The sequence below is a fragment of the Alternaria novae-zelandiae genome (genome assembly GCF_023758075.1).
Source record: "Alternaria novae-zelandiae strain BMP 2774 chromosome Unknown scaffold_9, whole genome shotgun sequence".
NCBI lineage: Eukaryota > Fungi > Ascomycota > Dothideomycetes > Pleosporales > Pleosporaceae > Alternaria > Alternaria novae-zelandiae.
The window spans coordinates 542941-565150 of NW_026056969.1; the positions used below are offsets into that span (position 1 = coordinate 542941).

Below are 22210 nucleotides of genomic sequence, written 5' to 3' on the forward strand. Positions count from 1 at the left end.
GATGTATGCACTTTAAGCGCTTCCCAGACATGCGTGCTTTCTCGGCAACATTGACAAGAAGAGGCAGGCGGATACTGCGTAGGTAGCGTCGCGCTTTCTCAGGGCGGGAAACAACATGTCTTCTGTGCAGGGCGGCTTTGAGTTATGCCAGCGTAGTGTCCAGATGCAGACATGCGCCATCGATCTGGTATTTTTGGCGCAACTGAAGCAGGCAAGGCTGACCATGGTCTCGCCTCCTGTGCTTTTTGGAAACAGCGGAAGAGACATGGGTTATGCTCTCGTGATTTTTTTTATGGAAAAAGAGTAACGTGTGACAGAGGAGACATGAAGCAGGGCCTTGGGCGAGAGCAATTTATACCTTCCGCCCATGCGCGAGACAACATGTGCATGCAATCCCTTCTTTCGGTGTCACTGGTTTAAGCCATCGGATGGCTCCTTGCAACGGTTTACAGCATCAGTCAAAAGTACAACAATACCCATTATTATGTACACTTTTTTTGTACACGTAACGCCAATAATGCATCACTCCCATCTTTCCCGTCACCTTCGAAACCGTCCATCCATCAGTCGTGACCACTTCAAAACGTCGAACCCCATCAGCTATGTATTTGTTCCGATATCCCAACACTCTCACCCCTTGATATCACCCTTCAACCCACCATCAACACCACCCTTGCCGAATCTGTATCCGAAACTGACGGCAACAGCGCAGAACAGTCCGAAGCAGAGCAGCGTAGGTCCCCAGCGATCGTGGTACGTAACCGCTCTCCTTTCCTTGATCTTGTTCACTCTCCACAGGTACAAGCCTGCACTGTAGCAGAGCGCGATACAGGCGATGATGGTAAACGCCCACGCAGCCGCAAAAGCAAGGGGGTCACCAAAGTTTAGCAGTGTAGCCGCAATGGAACCGATGAGGATGGAGAATTCGAGCCAGGAGAGGAAAGTGCGCTCGGTGGCTAGTTGGACTTTGGGTTCGACGCGGACGGGGACGTGGATGCCTGATATTATGTTAGTTCGGGCTGGCAGTATGAGATGATTGGATTAACTTACGCTTGCCCTTGGGAGCCTTGAACCTCTTCACCTCCCCCTTTTGCTTCCATGAGGGTACACCAAGGGAGAAACCTCCCTCACCAACGTCGGTAGGAGTTGGCTTGGGGATAACCGTGGCGACTGTCGAAAGCAATGTTGAGCCCACGTTGGTCGCAGTGCGTTCTACCCATTTCCGCGCATAGCGGAGACCTCCCTGCTTCTTGGCTGCTTCGTACTCCTCATCTTCGTCGTCGCTGTCAGAATCGTAGATGGGGTAATCTTCGTCGCGAGTGCGTCCTGCGGCGACACGCTCTTCAATGTCCAGCGCATTGGGATCGTTGCCATTCGTAAGAGTGCCGTAGTCGCGGGTTCTTTCCATCTCGTTCTGCTCCATGACATCCCTTGCCTCGCGCAGCCGCCTTAGTCGGTCATCGTCCTCATTGCCGTTCGCACCAGGAAGACCCATGACGGCATCTTCGTCTTCGCTGTCATCGTCATCGAGGTTACCGCTGGTGCTGATGTCGTTGCTCGCTCCGGGGCGCTCAATACCAAACCTGTGACTAACAGGCTTGCGAATGTCGACATCCATCTGCGGGTACCAGTATGGGATCAAGTTGATGCGCTTGGGATTCAGCGTGGCTGTGCCGTGGATGTACTTGGAAAACTTGGGCACAGCTTCGACAAGATGGGAAGACGTGAGGTCGCGAATCCACTGCGGTGGCTCTCCTCCAGCTTGTGTCTGAAGCTTGACCTCGAGCACAGCATACGGGAAAAGCTCCTTGTCCTCCTTAGGCAACTGCTTGAATGGCCAGTCTACACCAATGTCCATGCGACGCCAGTTGTCGCCAGCACGCCTCTTGCCGTCCAGGTTGTCTTCGCGGGTCATGGTAAGCTCCGTGTCGAGGGAGATACGAACGCGAGCATCGCCGGGAAGTTGGAAAGCGGTGCGGTGGTAGAAGGAGCGTGTAACGGGTTCGAGCTTGCGGGTAAGTACGCGGTACTGGATCTCTCGGGCCAGCTGCTCGTCAGAAGCGATGTCCTTCTCAGGCCTCTTCTGCTCCCTGCGCTCCTTCTCGAAGATCTGCTCGGGCCTGAGCTCACCGCGGAGGTATGCGTTGACGTTCTTCTCCTTAAGCTTGAAACGCGCCTTGACAGACTCTTCGCCAGTCCAGTCCTCGCGATGCGTCTTACGCTCAATGAAGATAGTGTCGCTCGACATGCCTCCATACCATCGCAGACGTATAGCTTCAGCACCCTCGGTCTTCTTCAGACGGCCCTGGTATAGCTCCCATGTTTCGGTGTTGTCGAAGTAAATGGATGTGATGGCAGAGTCTTCCTCGTTGAACTCCTTGTTGGGGTTGAACACAAGCACAGGCAGGTGCTTGAGGACGATGAGCTTCAGCTCCAGAATGTTATCCGGGTGCACCCAGTACTTGGTCGTCTGGCGCACGAAGTTCTGTTGCTTTCCTCCAGCGGATGCATCGCCCTTGACCGGGTTTCCTCGCGTGCGGACAATGTCGTAGAGTCTCGAGAGCTTGACAACGTAGGAGTCGTAGTTGTCCTGGAAGAAGGGCTTGCGCTTCAGACGAGCGGCGAAGACGGGCTTGAGGAACCAGCTGGTGTTTTTCTACACTCAATTAGCTCTGATTCAATGCGAACTATGCAATACATACGTCGTGCTTCTTGATGATCTTCTGGAAGCCCGTGTAGTTGAGCTGGGTAAACTTGGCGAGATCGTGGACGTCGGCGATAATGTCGCTCAGGTCCTCCTCGAGCAGATCGAAGTCTTCCTCGTAGTTGGCGGCGTTCTGGGGGTCCTGCTGGGCGCGCGCGACGGCGTCGTTGACTTCCTTCTCGGACGCTGCTATGCGACGAATAATCTCCTCGGCCTTGACGCGCTGGAACGTGTAGACCTTGTCGAGCTCCTTCTCGAGCTGCTCGACGAAGCTCTGCTCCGACTTCTCATCCCAGATGTGATGGACGCGTAGAGAATTCTTAAGGCCCTCGTAGTCGATGTAGTAGAAGATCCACTCCTTGTTGAGCGACTGCTTGAGTTGCTGACCGAACCTGGATACGCGCATTAGTTTCCGTTGACATCACCCGCCGTGCGACGATTGGAGGGCGCATGCGCGGGTGCATTGCTGGGATTACGAACCTCATGCTGGGCGAGCTGCGGGCAATTGCAGACTCAAAGGCGTTCAACTGCGCGATTGAATGGGAGTGATAGCAATATGGGCTCGCGGCGGAAGCTTCAGAAGTCGATGCAGGGCCCCAGCGCGCTGAGACCGGGCCCAAGAGTGAAGCTCCCCGCTTGCATGTGCAGGCCTGGTGGGCCTTCGTGTGCTAGTGCCGTCTGGACGAGCCGTAGATGGGTCTGCCGTTGCGCCCAGCCATTTAGAAGGTCCGATGCCACCCACGTGTATACAAACAATGCAGGCAGTGTCTTCCTTCGCTGCAACACGGAGAGAAAAGCTTTACGTCTCTTCCCTGTTGGGTCAGGTCGCTCCTGCGAACTTTGACAGGCATATGCGCCAGAAGCGAATCAAACGTGTGATGACGTTGGTTTCTCGACAACCTACCCTTGCCGCGGTTCATTCCTCGGCGCTGAAAAGCACTCATTACATAGGGGTCTCTTGTATCTTCACGATTTAGGCCCATGCATGTTAAGATAGCAGCTAAAGATCATGGTTGTCTTATTAAGAGCTACACACTACCGACTTGGAGTGGTGCAACATACTTTCGCTCCTACTCTACAGCGACAGACAACATTAGGACAAATGAAACCAAAACAATGTAACTCCGTCCAGCGCCGAGCTCGTTGGGTATCGCGTAATGATAGGGAGAAAACGTATAGTCGTGTAGCGAGCGTGCAGTCATGTGAAGGCTGAGCGTTACTGTCAACGCAAGAGATGTCAGACATCCATCGCCCAGCCGCCTGTTCCAACGGCATCCAGCTCAGTCCTGCGGCGCACCTAGGCCTCGTCACTGTGCACCGCTTCTCTAGGAAACGAGTTGACGTGCTGGCTGGACTCTGGACTGTTGTTTTTGCTCGCCTCAGGCGACAAGGTATGCGAGCGCGAGACGATGTAAAGGTCGTCGTAGCTGCCCAATATCATGTGTTTCCACTTGGCGAGCGTGGGCAGTCCCACATTTGCGACGGAAGCCTTGAGCGTAGGCTTCTCTGCGTACTTTTCGCGTTCCGAGGGGGCGAGTAGGTCCTCGTTGAGGATGTCAAGCCGACTGTTGCCGCGCGGTATTGGCTTCTTTGTGACGCGTATGAAGGGTAATGACGGATCTGGGTGCTGCCTTTAGTTGGAGTCACACCACCAGACTACAGAGGACTTACCTTGGTCGAGTTCAGTGCAAAGATCACGCTCAGTCCTGACCTCTAGGCCCTTTGCGCCCGAGCGATACTTGTACACAAGGATAGATTTGTCGCCGTTCTGGTCCAAGTCGAACAGGCTACTCGCCTTACTGGACGTGGTGCCAGACGTCGACTCCGACTTGAACGTCATGCTTTCCTGTAACATTCCTTCGGTTCGGTTCCGGATAGGGTGAGGCTGAGACGTCTCTATAGGCGAGGATAGGGCTGCCGTGGGCGGTGATGGTGGAGGACGGTGAAGGTTGGGTGTCGAGAGTGGGTGCTTGTCTCGCTTGAGAAATGTTTGCGGTCCTACAAACTGGTGGAAGGTGCTTGTATAGGCGAAGGCAGTGGTCAGTCGTGTGAGTGGAAATACAGAGCAAGAGCCGGTGGGGTGATGGCCTGGGTCGCAAGAGAGCGTTGGGCGGGCGTAGCACACGGACCTGCCGCGCCCCGTGGCTGTGCTGAAATCATGTCGGGCTCGGCCGAATCACTCGCTGATTGGTTCACGATGCGGCTGTGCTGTGGACTGCCGTGATTGGCCTGGTGCGAAGCAGTGAATCGTTCCTGAGGCAAGAGCTATACACAAGCAACGTACGGGCGTTCGAACTCCTCGGTCATGTGGCGTTTCTTTCGTCTCGCACAACATGAGACGAAAACCGTTGTCTCGTGAGGAGAAACTCGGTCGGCCAACGGCAGAGCCTGCTACGAACCAAAAAACGAACCCTTCCAGTATGTCGAGACCAGGTATCCCCAACCAAACACCTACTCAAGTCCAAATCGACAATTTGACTCATTCTACTGCTCTACATATGACACATCGCCTTTGGACTTCTCAACGGCGAAACTTGCGTGAACTAGCAAGCATACAACATGTGCATCACCTGCAACTCTGCGACGCCAGAACGCCATTCAGGTGACTCTTTCGGACGTTCTTCGCTCTTACTACGCAGTCCGACAGAGTCGTTCGCCCATCACCAGTATCACAAGGGAGCATCACTCTGGACTCCGTTTCATACCCCTGGAGGCTCTGGTTTGCTCGAGGAGGACTGCAGCTTGGAGCAATGCCTTTCCGCCTACTCGTACACCGCCCTAGATTTCAGCTCGGCGTAGGCAACTACGCGAAACTGCATGCCTGTAAAGCAAACTGTTCGGAAACCAGCAAAGTCACACTCTAGTTGTCGTCGCGATCCCAAACTTTGGGTAGGATTGCGAGAGGACCGGCGGATCTCATCGCTCTATTTACCGTCACACAAACTTATCATTCCCCTGATCACTCCGTCATAACAAACCTCAAGGGTTACAACGCCATCAGAAACAAGCCCCAGCGCTTTATTGGACCCCAAAGGCTTAGCAGTGGCTCGGTCGCGAATCCGGTCTCCTAATTCGTCGTATCCGCAGAGTCAGCCACTCCCGCGACCTCGGGACCCACCCATCCACCAGCCTGCAGCAGAGCGTCGCGCCCTTTGCAGGAACGCGCCAGCCCTGGAGAGCTGTCATGAGGCTCTCCGCAGTCTTATATCCACTCTATCCTGCGTCGATCCGTCTGCGTTACATCCTTACGTCCACGCCCTGATCATCAGTGCGCGATTTGTGCAAGGCTCCATACCTTAGGTCCCAAACCGCGATCGCACGCCCACCTAGGAAACAACCGAACACCCTGGAGTCTACGTTGACGCTGGGTCACCTACTTTGCAAGTTTTTAGCTTGATGTAGTCTGCAGACCTGTTCTGAACACAGCAAGCGCGCCGTCATGTTGCAACCCCCCGAGCCGGCCTCGAGGCCGCTGAGTATAAGGACGACGGGTACCAGTGCGACCCAGCAGGACAAGACTGGAGAAACCTGGAAGATGAACGTTACCAAGGAGAATTGCTGGGAGGATTTGATACTCACGCTAGGTACGTCAAGTTGGTTCGCTACTGTATGTGGGGAAGGGTCCAGCAGGCGTAGCACCTTCGCTCGAGCCTGAGGGGTCTTTTCGCGAGGGCACCTCATACAAGGAAAAAGCTGAACACCCTGGAGCCTACATCAGCATACAAACTTGCAAAGTAGGCGACCCAACGTCAACGTAGGCTCCAGGGTGCTCGGCGTTTTCCTTGAATAGGGTGGTAGCGCGACGAACGCGCGCAACGCTACGAGTGCTTGAATATGTATAGTCGAATCTGGATGCATTTATGGCATTTGCTGGGACTCCGAGCAGATACTAACATGATCGATAGACGGGGGTGGCATTCGCGGCTACTCGAGCCTCCTAATCATCCAACGCCTCATGCACGAAATCGCCGAAGCCGAACGCCGAATACAAGCAGACGAAGGCCCCGTAGAAGGCAGCGAACGAATCGAATTCGACGAGAACGAGCTACTGCCATGTCATTATTTCGACTACATGTACGGAACCAGCACGGGCGGCCTCATATCCGTTATGCTGGCTAGATTACGAATGAGCGTACCACAGTGTCTCGAACTATACCGTAGAGTAGGACATGAGCTTTTTGGGCATAAAAGGAGCGTGCTGCCACTTGCTACCAAATACCACCATGAGCCGTTGGAGAAGGCCGTGCGAGATATTGTGAAGCAGTACTGTAAGGAGCACAATAAATGCACAGGAGACGACTGGCATCCATGGGTTCTGGAGGAAGAGGATACATCAGCAAGAATGCCATTGAATGAGTCGGGGATAGGCTCCTTGCAGAGCTCGACTACGTGGTCAAGTGGTGGTGCGTCTTCAGTCAGAGGCAAGCCAACAGAGCGGATATGTCAATCAATCTGCCTCACAGCCACCCACTCCGGCCAAATCGACGAAGCATACCTCCTCCGCTCATATAACCATCAATACGACCCCGATATCGCACCACCTTGGGTCACGTCTTACAACGCCGGTGCCGACAAGTTGAAGATATGGCAGGTAACGCGGGCCACTTCAGCAGCTCCTTTCTACTTCGAGATGCTCACGGCCGATATTGGCAGCGGCAAGAACAAAAAGCGAATGAGCTTCAAAGATGGAGGAATTCGCGAGAACAACCCATCCTACGCTGCCTATAGTGAACACGCCTCGCTGAAGGGCGACGACACAGAGCCAGGACTGTTGCTTTCTATCGGAACAGGACGACCAGATACCTCGAACGACGGATTCGCAGCAGTTTGGCCTGGTCCCTTGGGCAAAGTAAAGGCGCTGCAGAAGTGGAGCGAGAAGTTGGCTGTCTTCAAGAATGTCTTGATCAAATACACCGAGGGCGAAGACCGTCATAAAATGATGCGAACAATAGCCAAAGGAGAGCATCGATGGTACAAGCGCCTGAATGTCGACAAAGGACTTGAAGGCCTACCACTCGACAACTGGGTGAAGGGACCATGGACGAACCCCCAAACAAACGAAAGGAAAGAAGTTCCTGGTGGCAAGACACTTTCAATCATGGAGGAAGCGACAATGGCATATCTTGAGAGAGACAATATCGCCAGTCCAGGAGGCCTGACTGAATATCGGCCTCCTAAGATTGTTCTTCAACAGGTTGCGGAGAGACTGGTGCGGCATAGAAGGCTAAGAGAAGCAACGAAAGCCGAGGATCTCAGGAGATGGCAAACGCACATGGGTCAGTGGCTTACTGGAGAACTTAAGCCAGAGGATGCCATGCGCATACCTGTCCAGTCAGCGCCTAGAAAAGGATCACGGGGCTTCGTGTCAGGGTCGCGGCCCATTACGCCCAGCGGCGGCAAAGCACCCGACATCGCTTCGTGAAGTCCCGAGCTTTCCGGACAATTCCGAGATTCGGCTTTCGTCTCCTACACAGGTAGTCACCAAAGGCTCTCCCATACGAAGAAGCTCGTCTTTATGATTTGTACCCTCGCACCTTGGAGATGTACACCTTGCTGTGTTCCATGATGTGTGGATGTAGAACACAGCAGCGTGTACATTCTCGGTGTAGACTCCGAGTGTTAGGTGCAACTCATAAGAAACGAGTTTCTTCGTAAGTCAGCATGACTCCCATGCGCACAGCCACGATTCATACCCACCGCCGGTGTTGATCAACAGCCCGTAGCTTTCTGCAAAGCTTTTCTCTGCAGCATAGCGCGTCGCACCGGCGCACAGCATCAGGACTTGCTCGGAGTTGTCCCTTCAAGGCAACTATCATGGGAGTTTGGCGCTGTACTGACCTTCTGAAATGAAGTTTGACACTTCTGTCCATTCCACGTAGCATGTAGCATAGCGGCGCATCAAGATACCATCTATATTGTCATATTTCGGTAATAACATATAGTCTTCTCGCTATTCCCTGGCCACTGTATTCCCATGCGACATCTCTGCAAGTTTCCACAAAGATAGAAACCAGGTCATACCGCCTTCTCAGCCTCACACGACGTGCGACTGCCCACCACGTAATCGATGGCGGTGCGGGCATGGAACATGTGCATTATTCACTTGGCTCTCACTTGGCAGGAACATCCGCAGAGCTTGGTAAAAGCCTGATCAAATCAGGATCCCAACGCTTCGGCAGGCAGGTGAAGCGGGGAGGATTTCCTCAGTCGACGAGAGGGCCTGACTCGATCCACATCACCGTGACCTCATGCAATAGTATTGCATTGATCACTCAACCGCAACCCACAAGTTCTCCGCATTCTCACGTTGATGGCTGCCAAGACCCACTATTACCGAAGCCATGTGGTGTATCCTGCTTTTTTTAGACGTTTCTTGTAACTTTTTCTTGAAGACTTGGCTACGCGTAGGCGTGTGTGCTGTTCGCAGAGCTGTCGCGTCGCGGCAGGCAGTGCTGCGTGCGACACAAGACGATCGTCCTGGACAAGCAGCCCAATAACCTCACCCGCCAAGCATCTAGAAAGCGACGGAGGCTTGGCACGCCATCTGACTCCATGCTTGGACGTCTGGCGACAAGGCCTTGATCCCCATCTACCCCATGGCAAACCTCCACCCGTGATAACCGACAACGGGCCGATGTTGGATGGGGCACAGGGCGGAGTCTGCTGTCAGACGTAATCCCCCCGTTGTGATGTCAGCCCTGCGACTGTGCTAGGAACAGCAGCGTTTGATTGGATGCGCATGCAAGGCCCTCTGAGAAGGGAAAGTAGGCACGCGAGCAGTTTCCGCTGGTATATAGTTCCCCCATACTTCCCACGATGAAGGGCATCACCAACACAATCCACAGACTTCACTACTCTACAACACCACAACACTCTACGACTCTCGCTTGAGATTACGACTACCAACACCTTCCACAACAATGCATTTCCAGAAGCTCGCTGTTGTCTTTGCCCTCTCGGCCATCGGCCTTGCTCAGGACGTTGACCAGGACGATGTTCCCATGCAGTGCCGCAGCGTTTGCGATTCCGTCACCAGACTGACACGCGACTGTGACACCAGCACCAGTAAGTTCCTTTGAAAGACGGACTCAGTCCAAGCCAGTGAGCATTCCGATACTAACTTCACATTGTAGACGATGACATGGCCGAGCGCCAATGCATCTGCAACGGCCAAAACGCAAACACTGCCGTCCCCCTTTGCGCAGCATGCATCATGCAGAACGGAGGAGAGATGGACAATGGTACGCTTTGACTTCCTCTCCCTACCTACAACCCCCTTTTCAACCCCATACTAACACTTATACAGACGTAAACGACATCGTCCGCGAATGCGCCTTCACCACAACGTCCTACAACCCATCCGCCGCTTCTACAGCACCCCCGGCTTCTGCTTCCGGTACGTCTGCCGCTCCGAACGCTTCGAACGCTTCTTCCAGCGGTCCCGGTCCCATGACTAGCATGTCGGGGACTGCTTCGCGTCCTTCTGGTATGCCGTCTAACACCGCTTCAGCGACGGGTGCTTCCGGTTCTGGTGGTTCTGGCACCGGTAACAGTCCTTCGGGTACGGGTGCTGCTGGTTCCGGCGATGGCCCGGGCAATGCTGCGCCCGCCAACATGGCTTCTGCGGCTTTGGGACTCGGTGGTCTGCTCGCGGCTCTTGGACTTGGCTTGTAGATATGGTCGTTGCAAAGCTTGGTAGTAGGGATCATGGGTGGTGTGGAGGTAATTTATCAGGTGGATGTTGTTGCTATCTGGGTAGTTGATTGGTTTAACGACTTCAATGAAATTTAATATCTCCGAATTCTGTCCAGCCTATGTGACTGACTCCTGAGTTGCATCCATCGCTTTTGTCAATCTATTGACCAGGCTCAAAGAAATCGCTAATCGCTAAATCGCATTCGCTCACTGAGAAAACATGCTTCTGATCTCCGCATCCTCTTCCTCCATCTCCGCCAGCTTCTTCCCTGGCAATCTGACAGCGCGATCAAGCGCAACAGGCAAACCCCTGTGCCTACCCCTCAACATAACCAAGATCATGACAATCTTGCTTCCTGTGTACATGCCACCACTGAAACTATACGATTGATCCGGCAACCCGATACTGATTCCAATGGTTGTGTATCCGCTCACAATCTCGAACAGCATGGTAAACACGCTGTATGTACGCGGGTCCTCAATGGAGTGGTGTGTTTCGATGATCGCGATGAGGAAGAGCGCAAAGGCTATCCACCATACATCGTGCGACAGCTGGCCACGAACTTGCTGGCTGATGAGGGAAGGAGGTCGAGTTGGCGGGTGCGAGTTGAGGGAATGAATCGACATTCGATTAAAGTCCATAGTCACTGCTCGCTTTAAGGGAGCAGGGGCTGCGGGCACGTTGGCGACACCGACACCCTGAAAGGCTGTCATGCGGTGCTGAAGTTGACGGCCTACAAATGCAGTGCCGCGACGGCCGACTTTGCCGAGAGACTTGATAGGCGCAAGAGACGTTTTCTCAGTTTGTGATACAGCAGTAGTCAGAGAAGGCATCGCGGCGTCGACATCGAAGAGCGAGCTGGATGCTGAGTGCAGTTGCTCTGGCTCGGCCTCGTCGCCTTCGTATATGCCCAATGAGCGTTCTTCGTACACATTGGTTTTGCGCATAGTGATGATATGAGGGTACGCCGCGGTGTAGAAGACAACGAGCCACAGAACCTGTACGTCAAAGTACATTCCCGAGGGCGAGACGATAGCGTAGCCTCCAGTTGGAATCGAGAAGCCTTCGAAGAGTGAGATGAAGATGCGCTGTCCGAGTGGTATGACTTCTAGCGTCGGGTTCCCAATACTGAGAATCAGAATCAAGATCCAGTCTACTGTCACAAAAGAGCCGAAGGTTGCGATGAACAACCAGGTGTCTCGCGCAGGAAACATACTAGTATACACACGTCGTGGAAACTTGAGGATGAAATCGAAGCCTTCTTTCCATACGCCATACTCTTTGTCTTTGGAGAAGAGATCGAGAAGTGTGGACATGCTCCAGATGAGGAAGCGTACAAACACAGGAAAGGCTGCTGGTCCGGCGAGCGACAGTATCGTTACGATGACGAGGACGTAGTATGAGGACTGGAAGGGTATAAAGCCTGCGTCCAGTAGCGTAAAGCCGGCGTTACTGTACGCAGAAATAGCGAGAAAGATGCCAGCCCACCAAGGATTCTGCGCATTCACAGCGCACGCTTCTCTTTCATAGACGGACATGTAGGCCCCTAGTGCGATTCCGCCGAAGAACTGCCAGAGTATGAAGTATGCCGGCACGAACATGGAAAGGAACTTCAGCGCGCGGTACTCGACACCACCCAGGTACTCTCGCTGATCTGACGATAGGTTGAAGAACTGCCCGTTGCGGCCAATGTTGCGCTTTTGCTCGTTGACGAAGGTCTTCACGTTAAAGCCATCGCCTACTCCAGACTCTTCGGCCAGTGAGCGGCGACGTTTCGACATGCTCTGGTGACTCTGCACGTTGTAGATTGAATGTCCTGTTGTCGTTGCTGACATGGGTCTTTCGTGGGAGACGCGTTCTCGTATGGGATCCAGAAAACCGACATGCTGGGCTAAGCTTCTTTCTCTTGCACCAGGTGATATGGGCGATAATCCGGTTTGCGCTTGGTTTTCCTGGATTGGCGTACTGGGTGGCATATCCTCAACGCATGTCTCCAGCGGCGTGGTCATCTTGGATTCTGCTTTCGGCTTACTTCCTTTCTTGTTCTCTCCAAATGATCCCATGATTGGGAGCCCAAACATAGCTCCTGTCATTCCTACTACAGCCCCAACTTCTCCCTTTCGCGCGTTCCGCCTCTCTTTCTCAGCCTCGACAATATCCTCAAACCTCTTCTCGAAGATGTGTTTCCTGAAAGCGACGGTGAAGTAGCTAACCAGTACCTGGCTTCCCATCATCATCAAAACGGCCAATTCCACTTGCTGGAACGTGGTCAGCTGACTAACGTTCACGGAATTGAGTCCAGCCGCGGTCATGGCCTAAAGATGGGTGTACGAAGTCAGTGTTTGTCTCACATGCAGTTCGTACATAGGCAATTACTTACGCTCATGCACATGAACATGCTGTCCCACCACCCAATGCTTTTGGATGGGTTTGACGCGCCCCAGAAGATGAGTGTACCCAACAGGGTAACACTGATGAAGTAGGCATAGTGAAGCGTAATGAAGTTGACCGGCGGAATGTATGGCTTCACTGATTCAACAAGCGTGCGTATCTTAGGATGATCCTCCTCGAAAGCCTTCCATCTTTCTTCGATCCGATCCATCATTGTTCAGCCGTAGTTGCAGCAAACAGTTCCAGATGGGGCGACTGTAGATCGTATCGGGTTCGGGTTATCGGAGTAGCATATCGCGTAAGTTGTTGAGAACCCGAGATTAATTGTTCGGGGGAGTCGCACAAGAGTCGCGGTGTGTAAATCAAGATTTCGAACAGAAAGGATCGTTTGATCGACGCGCAATAGACACTGAAAGAGGGGATAGAAGTTTGTTAAAATGGGGTTGAGAGTCGAAGAAAGAAACGTGAAGTGACGTTTTGGCTGATTGCGCGTGTGCTGGCGAGTACGCACGCCCAAATATAGCGATAGGGGATAAAACAGGGTCTAGGGTGGCGCGGACACGCCGGGAGAGGAAGGGCCGACCCTGCAGACCAACGAAACACCACGATAACGTTCATCCACATCGTCTTTATGCACTTCACCGCTTCTCCCGACTTCTACTAAATCTCTGTTTCTCTTTTGTCCGCGCAAAGTGCTTAGACATACCGGTAATGAACCTGGCTCTGTCCTGTGTTCGATTGAACGTCTGCAGCAACAAGGTCCATGGCCGTGCTACTGAACTTTGCGATGGCTATTGCCTTCGAGTGGGGCAGGCCTACTTAGTTTGAGACAGACATACAAGTCTTACGTAGCCACATCCATGTGCTGGACAAGTAAGGCTGAGAGAAAAGTTGAGGCTGTAGTCTGGTTCACGCGGCAGGTGCGAAGGGTAGAAAAGTATTAGCATGAACATTGGGATGATTGGCCGGTATTCTCATGGTACGATCGCTAGAATAGAGCGCACACGCGAAGAAACACAGGTTGGTCATGGGCGACTCTGGTATACTAGGAGTCGGATAGGCCTCCTTACCAACAACGTCAACTCCATTGGCCCAATGTGCATCTGTACCATAGGAACCTCTCTGGACCATCAAATCCTGGTTCTGGTCTCTTTCAGCTGAAGGCACATTGGTCAAAAGGGGAACAAAAGTTTAAAACGTATGCATGGTTACACGGTCGCTTCAACTTGGTAGCGAAGTTGAATATTCTTGCAATTTCTTGACATACAAAAGTTTCGAGGTCTTCTCTTGCTTCACCAAAATTCCCACCAACACACCAATTCCAAAATACTGAGTCTCTAGAACTGAATACGAAGAGAGCTCAGTTGTGGCCACGCTCGTCAACACACACTTTGTCACCATATACCACCTTCCCAACCATCCAATCTCACCAACCATCGAAACAAAATGGGAGAGATACACCCACACCCTCCTCAGCCACTGCACACCCGCACGCTACAACATTTCAAGATGATCGAAGATCTAACCACAACCCTGCACAAAGACATACAGCAACAATACCAGTACCACAGGGTTATGTACGGAGATCTAGAACACGAGTATCTATTCCAAGCGATGTTGGCATGCGATCAAGAGATGAACAATCTCGTCATTGGGTACGAGAGAAAAGTACCACATCACGCGTGTGGAGAGGGAGCAATTAGGCTATGGGCCGGTACCGGCGAAAGAATCAAGCAAGCTGTGCTTTGGAAGGAATTCGAGAAAAGTTGGTGCCAGCTCCAATGTCCTCGTGCAAGATACAAGGGTGTCGTAACCCAGTTTCAAGAGGAGATTGTTTGGTGGGGGCGATATTCGCCTGAAGTCTTAACACCTTCAGGCGTTCGTTTTAGTTCGATGCGGTCGCCGCGTTCCTTGGCCGAGGAGCTTGATGCTACGGATCTGAATGAACAGGATAGGGAGCTGGCTGAGATTTGGCGGGGAGGAATGGGTATCGCGGGTGAAGATGAGGCGGAAGTGGATTGCGCCACCACTTCAGTGGAAGGTGATGGTAGAAGCAGCACCGCATCAACCGAAAGCGATGACGGCTCTTCACCAAGCCTGGAACTGGTTCGCCAATGCGATGATGGTAAGGATGAAGAACACACAGTGCTGCTTCCTAACGATCCAAGCGCTGATACACTATTCATCGGGGCGATGCGTGAATGCATGACCGGGGACGGTGGCTACTCTGGTGTGGTCTTTGATTGAATCGTTAACACGACCTTCATTGGTAGCCAGCATTTCTTGCTTTGCTTCCAAGCGCGGCGTACTGGAGCTTGGGTATTGGGAAATTTTCAGTCTATTAGCATTCAACGGATTTCATTACCCCTAGTGTACTTAACCAAAATCCTATGAGATGCTCATTACAATCGCGTGACCGCTTATCACTTATACGAGCTTGAACAGCTTCCCGCCCACACCGTCCCATTCTTCGTCCCACCGGTGTTCGCTCTCTTTGAGTGCGCCCTCCTTCAGGGTCTCTCTCAGCCTTGTATCGTTGCCGAAGAAAGTAGCCAGATGCAAGGCCAGCTCCTCAGAGCTTTGGAAGCCAAGACCGTTCACGCCTTGCTTGACGAGCTCGGGCCAGGCTTCAAACTTTCCCCAACCCACGACCGGCAAGCCTGCGCCGAACATGTCGACCACTTTCATCGGCAGGTCAACGCCGGAAGACGATGTGTGCAGAGAGACTCCTAAGTCAGCGGACGCGAGCAGAAGCGCGTAGTCGGAGTGTGTGAGCCATGCTGTCTTGATAACGACATTGAAAAGCTTCTTCTGCTGGTTAAGTTCCCTGATCTTCGCAAGGTAATACTCCTTCTGAGGGCCTTTTCCAGTGATAATGGCAAGAATCTTTGGCAGATAGGTCTTAGATGTACACTCTGCAGAATAAGCTACGAGAGCGTCAAGGAGCAGTGAGAAGTCCTCGTCGGCAGTCCAGGACGTGGCGCTGACGATGAGCTTCCATGGCGTCTTCGAAGTTGCAGAAAGATCTGAGGCGTACTCTGCTGTTTCTGGTAGTCGTGCGAGGAACTTCTCCCGATCTCGTTGTTCGATCGGCTGGAAGATAGAGGCTGGGCGATCGTGCAGTGCTTCTGCTGTTACGCCGTAGTCGTTTTTGAGCACGCGGGCCATGGCGTTGGTCACCGTGAAATGATGCGATGCAGCCTTTGCAAAGATCTTCTCGTACTTCTCAGAGATCTTGACAAGAGGGTGGTTGTCGCCAAGTTTCATAGCAAGAATCGTGTACCCAAAGTTATGCCAGTCGATGACTAGATCAGTGCGTCGCAAGAAGCATACCAGGCTTGCTACAGCGAGTGTTGGTATCGAAGGTGGGTTTTGCACGAGTGTCCATCTTGTAGGCTTAGAACGGTAACCAAGCGCGCGATACAACGACCATATCTGCCAAAGAACTTTGAGAGGTGCTAGAACTGGAAAGAGAAGTTTGCTGCTCGAACGCAGGAAGCTCGGCGCTGGTGAGAGTGGGATGATCTCGATCAGAGGATTTGATACGATCTCAGGAAGAATGTCGGACTCTTCGTGGGTTTAGCCGCTTGCTGCATCTTGAAGATGAATCCTACTAACCTTGATAGCCGATGAGGAACACTTTTCCACCATGTTTGGCGATACTGAGAGCGTGGTATTGCATACGTGGCGACCGTCCAATGTCTCCCAATACCACCACCTGCACCGAGCGGCCCTGCTTCCATAGCATCGGCTCTTTCCCATCTCTCATCTTCGTTTTGATCTCCTTTCCATCCTCGCCCACAACCCGAAGCGGCTTATCCTTGTACGGATCATACTGACTGGGCAGCGTCAATAGCAGCGCAGTGAACAGCGTTGACAAAGTCACAACAACCGCTAGTATGACAGAAAACAGGCTGCCGTCCTTGTCGGGCGAGGTGTAGTCGTCGAACATTTTGGTGTTGTGTTAGTGCTGTCCAATTGCAAGGCGGCTCGGGCAGCCGTGGCAGCCGCCGCGTGCGTCAACGCCAAGGGCTAGCCACGAGATGCGGAGATCTGAGCCGGGGTAGGACCGAAAGGGGAAGGCGCTCGATGACAGTCATGTCAATCTGTAAGACCCCTGAAACTTATTGATAGTGCAGCAACGCGCGCCGCTATCGAAACACCAAGACGCCAAAGCGCTGCGTAGCCTCATTGCAGCACACTCACGCTTGCTGGCTGCGATCCACGTTGCTTTTTCCCCTCTGACACCGCCATCTCAAGGCAATTGAGCACCGTTCCATCGCGCATCGCGAGCCCCACTCGGCCAATTACCTTCACCGAGTCAAGACGACCCCATAGCGGGCGGACGAACGTGGCGCTGCGAATGGCGTCGACGTATGCGCTGCCTATCGCGCCCACCTCGCACACACACAGCCATGGCCGCTCATCGTCACAATACACACCGGATCCCTCGTCGTACGCGAATGGCACCGTGAACGCTTCATCGCCCGCCAAAGACCACGGCCATCGACACACGCGCTCTGATATGAACGGCAACGGGCATCTGCACGGCGCTGTGCGCTCGCCGTATGCCGAGTACAACAGTCCTGCGCATGAGCATGAGCACGGGCATGAGAGGTCGGGCTCCAACGATTCCACCTACACGCTGAAGCCGTTCTCGAATGGGAGACCGAAAGGGCGGGCGCGGGGTGAATCGGATCTGGGTCGCTCACCGGCCAGGAAGACACCTGCTGTTGAGAAGTATGGCTTCTCACCGGTATCGCCCATACAGGAGTCTCCAGCGCATGTGCCGCCTCCTCCTGTTTCTTCGTAAGTACCGCCTGCGACGATCAAGAGAACCACAACTAATACACCGTCTAGATCATGGCTAGAACTCCCCGAAGCCCTTACCGCGCTCCTAATACCTCTCCCATATCTTTTCGCCGCATTAGCATACCCCAGCGGCGTCAGACCGCCTTCCGAGCTACCGTCGAGTCTATCAGAAGCCGTGGCAGAGAAATCACCCGAACTCGAATACGCGACCGCAACAAGTGGCTTCCCGTTACTACATGCGCTCGCCCTCTCGTCTGGCACGCTGCTGCTAGTCGGTGTAATAGCCAAAGTCAACTCCAGTCTACAGCCACTCGACAGGCGGAAGGAGGAGAAGGGCACATTCAATATCAGCAATGCGCCGAAACGCATGGCTAGCAACATACTCGGCGTCCTACTGCCGTTCTACGCAACTCTACACATAGGAGGAGCGAAGACAGCCTTGGCCATGTTGGTAGCAGTCGCTGCAGGCATCGGTGCCCTGGACCAGAAACCAGGGAAACACACACCTTGGGACGATATTCGACGAACATTGAGGACCAGGAAGGTGACCTGCGGGGCTCTTCTCATGAGCATGTCGGCTGATATATTCACCTCTGGCAACGTCACAGGCAGCTTGGTCGGCTATTTGGCCCTTCTAGTATCGCTGCTCCTGGTCCCTCCGCCTCTTCCCACAGCAGGCTGGTCATTGATGACCGGACCAAAGAGTCAGGACTCATACATGACTCAAAAGCCATCTCGCGCATCGCTGCCCAAGCCCTCTTCACTATTAGTGAACAGTACCGAGCATCAGCTACTCACCATTGCTTCAGGTCTTGTACTCACTGTCACAACTATTTTGTATTCACTTGTTTCTTCTGCCACGCCTTCTTTGTCGCATCACACCCTGGGCTTCTCAACTTTATCGGTTGCATCCACTACGGCGCTCGTTTTCCTGTCACTTCCCGCATCATTACGGAGTTCAAAGCAGGTTGGATTGAGATTGAGCGGCATTCTCATCTTCGCCCTGAGCTTCTTGGAACACCAAGCTCTTAGTCATTTCAACATCGCGTTCCCTTGGGTTTGCGCTATGCTAATCGCAGCGGTCGCTGTCGACACTCGTTCTTCTGTACCCCATTCGCACGAGCATGGACATGCAGGACACAAGCATTCGCATGGTCATGACCACGGCCATAATCACGATCATCATCTCCATGGAAATCATTCTAGGATCTCGGCATTCCTCATCGCGCGCGCGACTCCAGGCTCGATTGTGCATAGCGTGCTGATCGAGCGGGATTCGCGACGCATTGCGTACTTTGGCGTGTATGTCCACTTCTTTCTACTCAGCATATTCTGCAGTCCAAATCGGCTTAACTAACTTTAACAGACTTAACCTTTCCTTCATGATGGTTCAGTTCTTCTACGGCTTCGTCAGTGGATCCTTGGGGCTGCTCACGGATAGTATCCACATGCTCTTCGACTGCGCCGGTCTCGCTGTGGGACTTGCAGCAGCAGTGATGAGCAAGTGGCGCCCCAACGCCCGCTTCCCATACGGCTATGGCAAGGTCGATACGTTGTCTGGCTTTGCAAACGGCGTCTTCCTTTTGTAAGTTGTCATGACGTATACTTCTCCGCGTTTATACTAATCAGAACCAGGCTGGTCAGTCTAGAGATCATCTTCGACGCCTTTGAGCGCCTTTGGGAAGGTCACGAACTCCAGCGTCTCAATGAGCTTCTGATTGTCAGCATCCTCGGTTTCATCGTTAATATCGTGGGCCTAGTAGCCTTTGGCCATGCCCACCACGGCCATGGACACGATCATGATCACGGACATGAGGGACATGACCATGGACATGGCCATTCCCACGACAACGAAAATATGCAGGGAATCTTTCTGCATATTCTCGCCGACGCACTTGGCTCTGTTGCAGTCATCATATCTACTCTTCTTACAAAGTACTATGGTTGGTCTGGATGGGATCCGATAGCGTCCTGCATCATTGCAATCCTAATCTTCTTGTCAGCGATCCCGCTGGTCAAGTCGAGTGGCGCAAGACTCATGCTGAGTATGCCCAACGACCTCGAGTATAGCATTAGGAATACCTTAGGCGAACTGGGCACATTGAGAGGCGTTGTCGGATACGCGGTACCAAAGTTTTGGCTCGAAGACGAAGGTGCTGCGCACGCAGAAGCACACGCGAAAGAGGACCATGATTGTGGAGGCGGCCATAAGCATGACGATCATCCGCACGATCATCACGAACATGATCACTCCCATTCACACGATGACGGCCACTCTCACTCGCATTCTCACGACCACGCACACTCTCACGATCACAGCCATGATCACGGACATGCGCATTCACACTCGCATGATCACCACGACCACGATCACGATCACAGCCATACACCCAAGCAACGTCGCATCCTCGGCGTCATCCACATTATTGCCAACCGCATGGCAGACCCAGAAGATGTGCGTGAGCGCTCGCACCAGTTCCTGAAGGACCGAGGTATGGACGTAGTAATACATGTCGAGAAAGAGGGCGAGGGACGGTGCTGGTGTGGAGGTGGAAGTGAATACAAGGTCAACTAAGCATCCGTTGAGGGGCTACATCTTGTTTTTCGACAGTTTAGCTAATGCATGCATGTTATGGTAGCAGGTAGGAGGATGTATTGTAGGAGAGTTGGATAAGGCTTGTATATCACGATATAGACACCATGATATCTAGATCATTAATGCGTTTCTGTGTCGGTGGAATACTCGTGAAATTGATAATAGGCAATTCTTTAATGGTTCCCCGTCGAGTTATGATGTAGTTTGTAACTCGACAGAGAAGCCTTAAAGAATTGCCTATTACCAGTTTCATGAGTATTCCACCGATGCATGCGTAGATCCCATGCAGAATTTTCTTGGACTTTTCGTAACGCACAGATTTTCTCAAGTGCAATATGCCAGTTTTGCAATCAGGAAGCTAAAAGCACCTTGTTTAAATCATCTCGGTTCGGAACGTTCAATGTCGGGTTGGGCCTAGGATCTTACGAAGCTGCTTAGTCACGCAAGTCCTCAGCATGCTGACCAGGTACAGCGCGTCGCGAACTTGAGCACAGAACGCGACCCGTGGGCTTTGCGCCCGTTGATACTCGTCCGTTGAACTTGAAGATCTTACCACTTACCAATCATGTCAATGCGTTCGCGTGCGCAATGTCAGTATTACGAGGACGACGTCATGGATGATTCCTAAGCAAGGGCACTTGGGAAGTCCGAAGAAATAGCTCTCCACATGCATTGGGCCGCATATAACCCCTCCATATCGCGCTGAAGCTACCCCTCTCCATGTCATTACTACGACCCTCCATCTCCTCACAACTCCGACAATTCACACGTCTCCCCGTCCAAACGCGCAAACCTCTCCGATCGCACTTCCACAGCTCACAACCGCTACTTCGCATACTTCCCGAAATGGCTGACGGCGAACCCACCGGACTGAAGGCGGACAAGGGCATCGAGCTGCTCACCTTCGGCACGCCCAATGGATGGAAGGCTAGCATTCTGCTGGAGGAGCTCAAGGAAGCCTACGGAAAGGACTACACATGGCAGAGCATCAACATCTCAAAGAACACACAAAAGGAGCCTTGGTTCACCAAGCTTGGTCCCAATGGACGCATCCCGTAAGCAATGCTACCCTACGAACTTCTCGTGAGACGCGTGCTGACCTTGAATGCGAACAAAAAGTGTAATCGTCGACCACGACCAGGGCGGCTTCGCTGTCCAAGAAGGTCTCTCAATCCTCACGTACCTCACGCGCCACTACGACCCCGAACACAAGTTTAGCTTCAGCGACCCTCTCGACGTCTCGCGCGCAGAACAATGGATGGCATGGCAACACGGCGGCCTTGGTCCTATGCAGGGCCAGGCCAACCATTTCAACCGCTTCGCCAAGGAGCGCATTCCCTACGCCATGCAGCGTTACACAGGCGAGACCGAACGTCTCGTCGGCATCCTCGACTCGCACCTCGCCAACACCGACTATCTCGTAGGCAACAAGTTCAGCATCGCAGACATTGCCAGCTTTGGATGGGCCCACATGCTGCGCTTCTCCGGCATTGATCTCGATTCATTCCCCAACGTGAAGAAGTGGTTGGAGCGCATACAGGCACGACCTGCAGTACAGCGCGGCTTGGACATCCCGAGCAAGAGCGGCTTTGGAAACGACACGTACTTGCAGAAGTTGAAGGATGACAAGGAGTTTGCGGAGAAGGAGAACAAGCTCATGGAGCAGATCAAGGCTGCTAAGGAGCAATATGGCTACAAGTACTCCAGTCCTTAGACGTTTTTATGTCTTTGGTATGCTGGATAACTGTACGTGAGCGTAGAACAAACCGTGGGTGATTAATACCCCGCGAATGGAACAATATTACTCTCCATACAGATACCGTACTTGTGCCACCACAGAGACGTCTTGAAATACATATCTTCCAGGCGCTGAAACTGTCAACCTATAACACACTCCAATGTTTCTCGTCGCACGCCATTTCCTGCGACAGCAAAGTTACCTCGGACTTCACGGCAAGTTTCATGATGCAGATGCTGGAGTATTGCCAGCGAATCACATTGTGAAACATCC

At 52.9% G+C, this 22210-nt stretch overlaps 7 protein-coding genes across 7 annotated transcripts; 3 read left to right on the forward strand and 4 right to left on the reverse strand.

The window, feature by feature from the left end:
* Positions 1-630: 630 nt before the first annotated feature.
* On the reverse strand, positions 631-3189 carry J4E88_005056 (uncharacterized protein; the record flags this gene model as incomplete). Its single annotated transcript, XM_049398697.1, has 4 exons — positions 631-998; positions 1051-2656; positions 2703-3096; positions 3185-3189. 4 exons carry the CDS (start codon positions 3187-3189, stop codon positions 631-633), a joined length of 2373 nt encoding a protein of 790 aa, XP_049255377.1.
* Positions 3190-4001: 812 nt separating this feature from the next.
* J4E88_005057 (uncharacterized protein) lies at positions 4002-4544 on the reverse strand (the record flags this gene model as incomplete). The annotated part of the gene is made up of 2 exons (XM_049398698.1): positions 4002-4324; positions 4376-4544. The coding sequence occupies 2 exons, from the start codon at positions 4542-4544 to the stop codon at positions 4002-4004; spliced, it is 492 nt and encodes a 163-aa protein (XP_049255378.1).
* Positions 4545-6143: 1599 nt separating this feature from the next.
* On the forward strand, positions 6144-8126 carry J4E88_005058 (uncharacterized protein; the record flags this gene model as incomplete). The annotated part of the gene is made up of 2 exons (XM_049398699.1): positions 6144-6288; positions 6610-8126. The coding sequence occupies 2 exons, from the start codon at positions 6144-6146 to the stop codon at positions 8124-8126; spliced, it is 1662 nt and encodes a 553-aa protein (XP_049255379.1).
* A 1498-nt stretch (positions 8127-9624) lies between these two features.
* J4E88_005059 (uncharacterized protein) lies at positions 9625-10378 on the forward strand (the record flags this gene model as incomplete). The annotated part of the gene is made up of 4 exons (XM_049398700.1): positions 9625-9769; positions 9838-9945; positions 10011-10100; positions 10215-10378. The coding sequence occupies 4 exons, from the start codon at positions 9625-9627 to the stop codon at positions 10376-10378; spliced, it is 507 nt and encodes a 168-aa protein (XP_049255380.1).
* Positions 10379-10606: 228 nt separating this feature from the next.
* Positions 10607-13005, reverse strand: J4E88_005060 (uncharacterized protein; the record flags this gene model as incomplete). Its single annotated transcript, XM_049398701.1, has 2 exons — positions 10607-12715; positions 12781-13005. The coding sequence occupies 2 exons, from the start codon at positions 13003-13005 to the stop codon at positions 10607-10609; spliced, it is 2334 nt and encodes a 777-aa protein (XP_049255381.1).
* Positions 13006-15218: 2213 nt separating this feature from the next.
* Positions 15219-16743, reverse strand: J4E88_005061 (uncharacterized protein; the record flags this gene model as incomplete). The annotated part of the gene is made up of 2 exons (XM_049398702.1): positions 15219-16360; positions 16410-16743. 2 exons carry the CDS (start codon positions 16741-16743, stop codon positions 15219-15221), a joined length of 1476 nt encoding a protein of 491 aa, XP_049255382.1.
* Positions 16744-20787: 4044 nt separating this feature from the next.
* On the forward strand, positions 20788-21913 carry J4E88_005062 (uncharacterized protein; the record flags this gene model as incomplete). The annotated part of the gene is made up of 3 exons (XM_049398703.1): positions 20788-20793; positions 20908-21254; positions 21319-21913. 3 exons carry the CDS (start codon positions 20788-20790, stop codon positions 21911-21913), a joined length of 948 nt encoding a protein of 315 aa, XP_049255383.1.
* Positions 21914-22210: the final 297 nt, after the last annotated feature.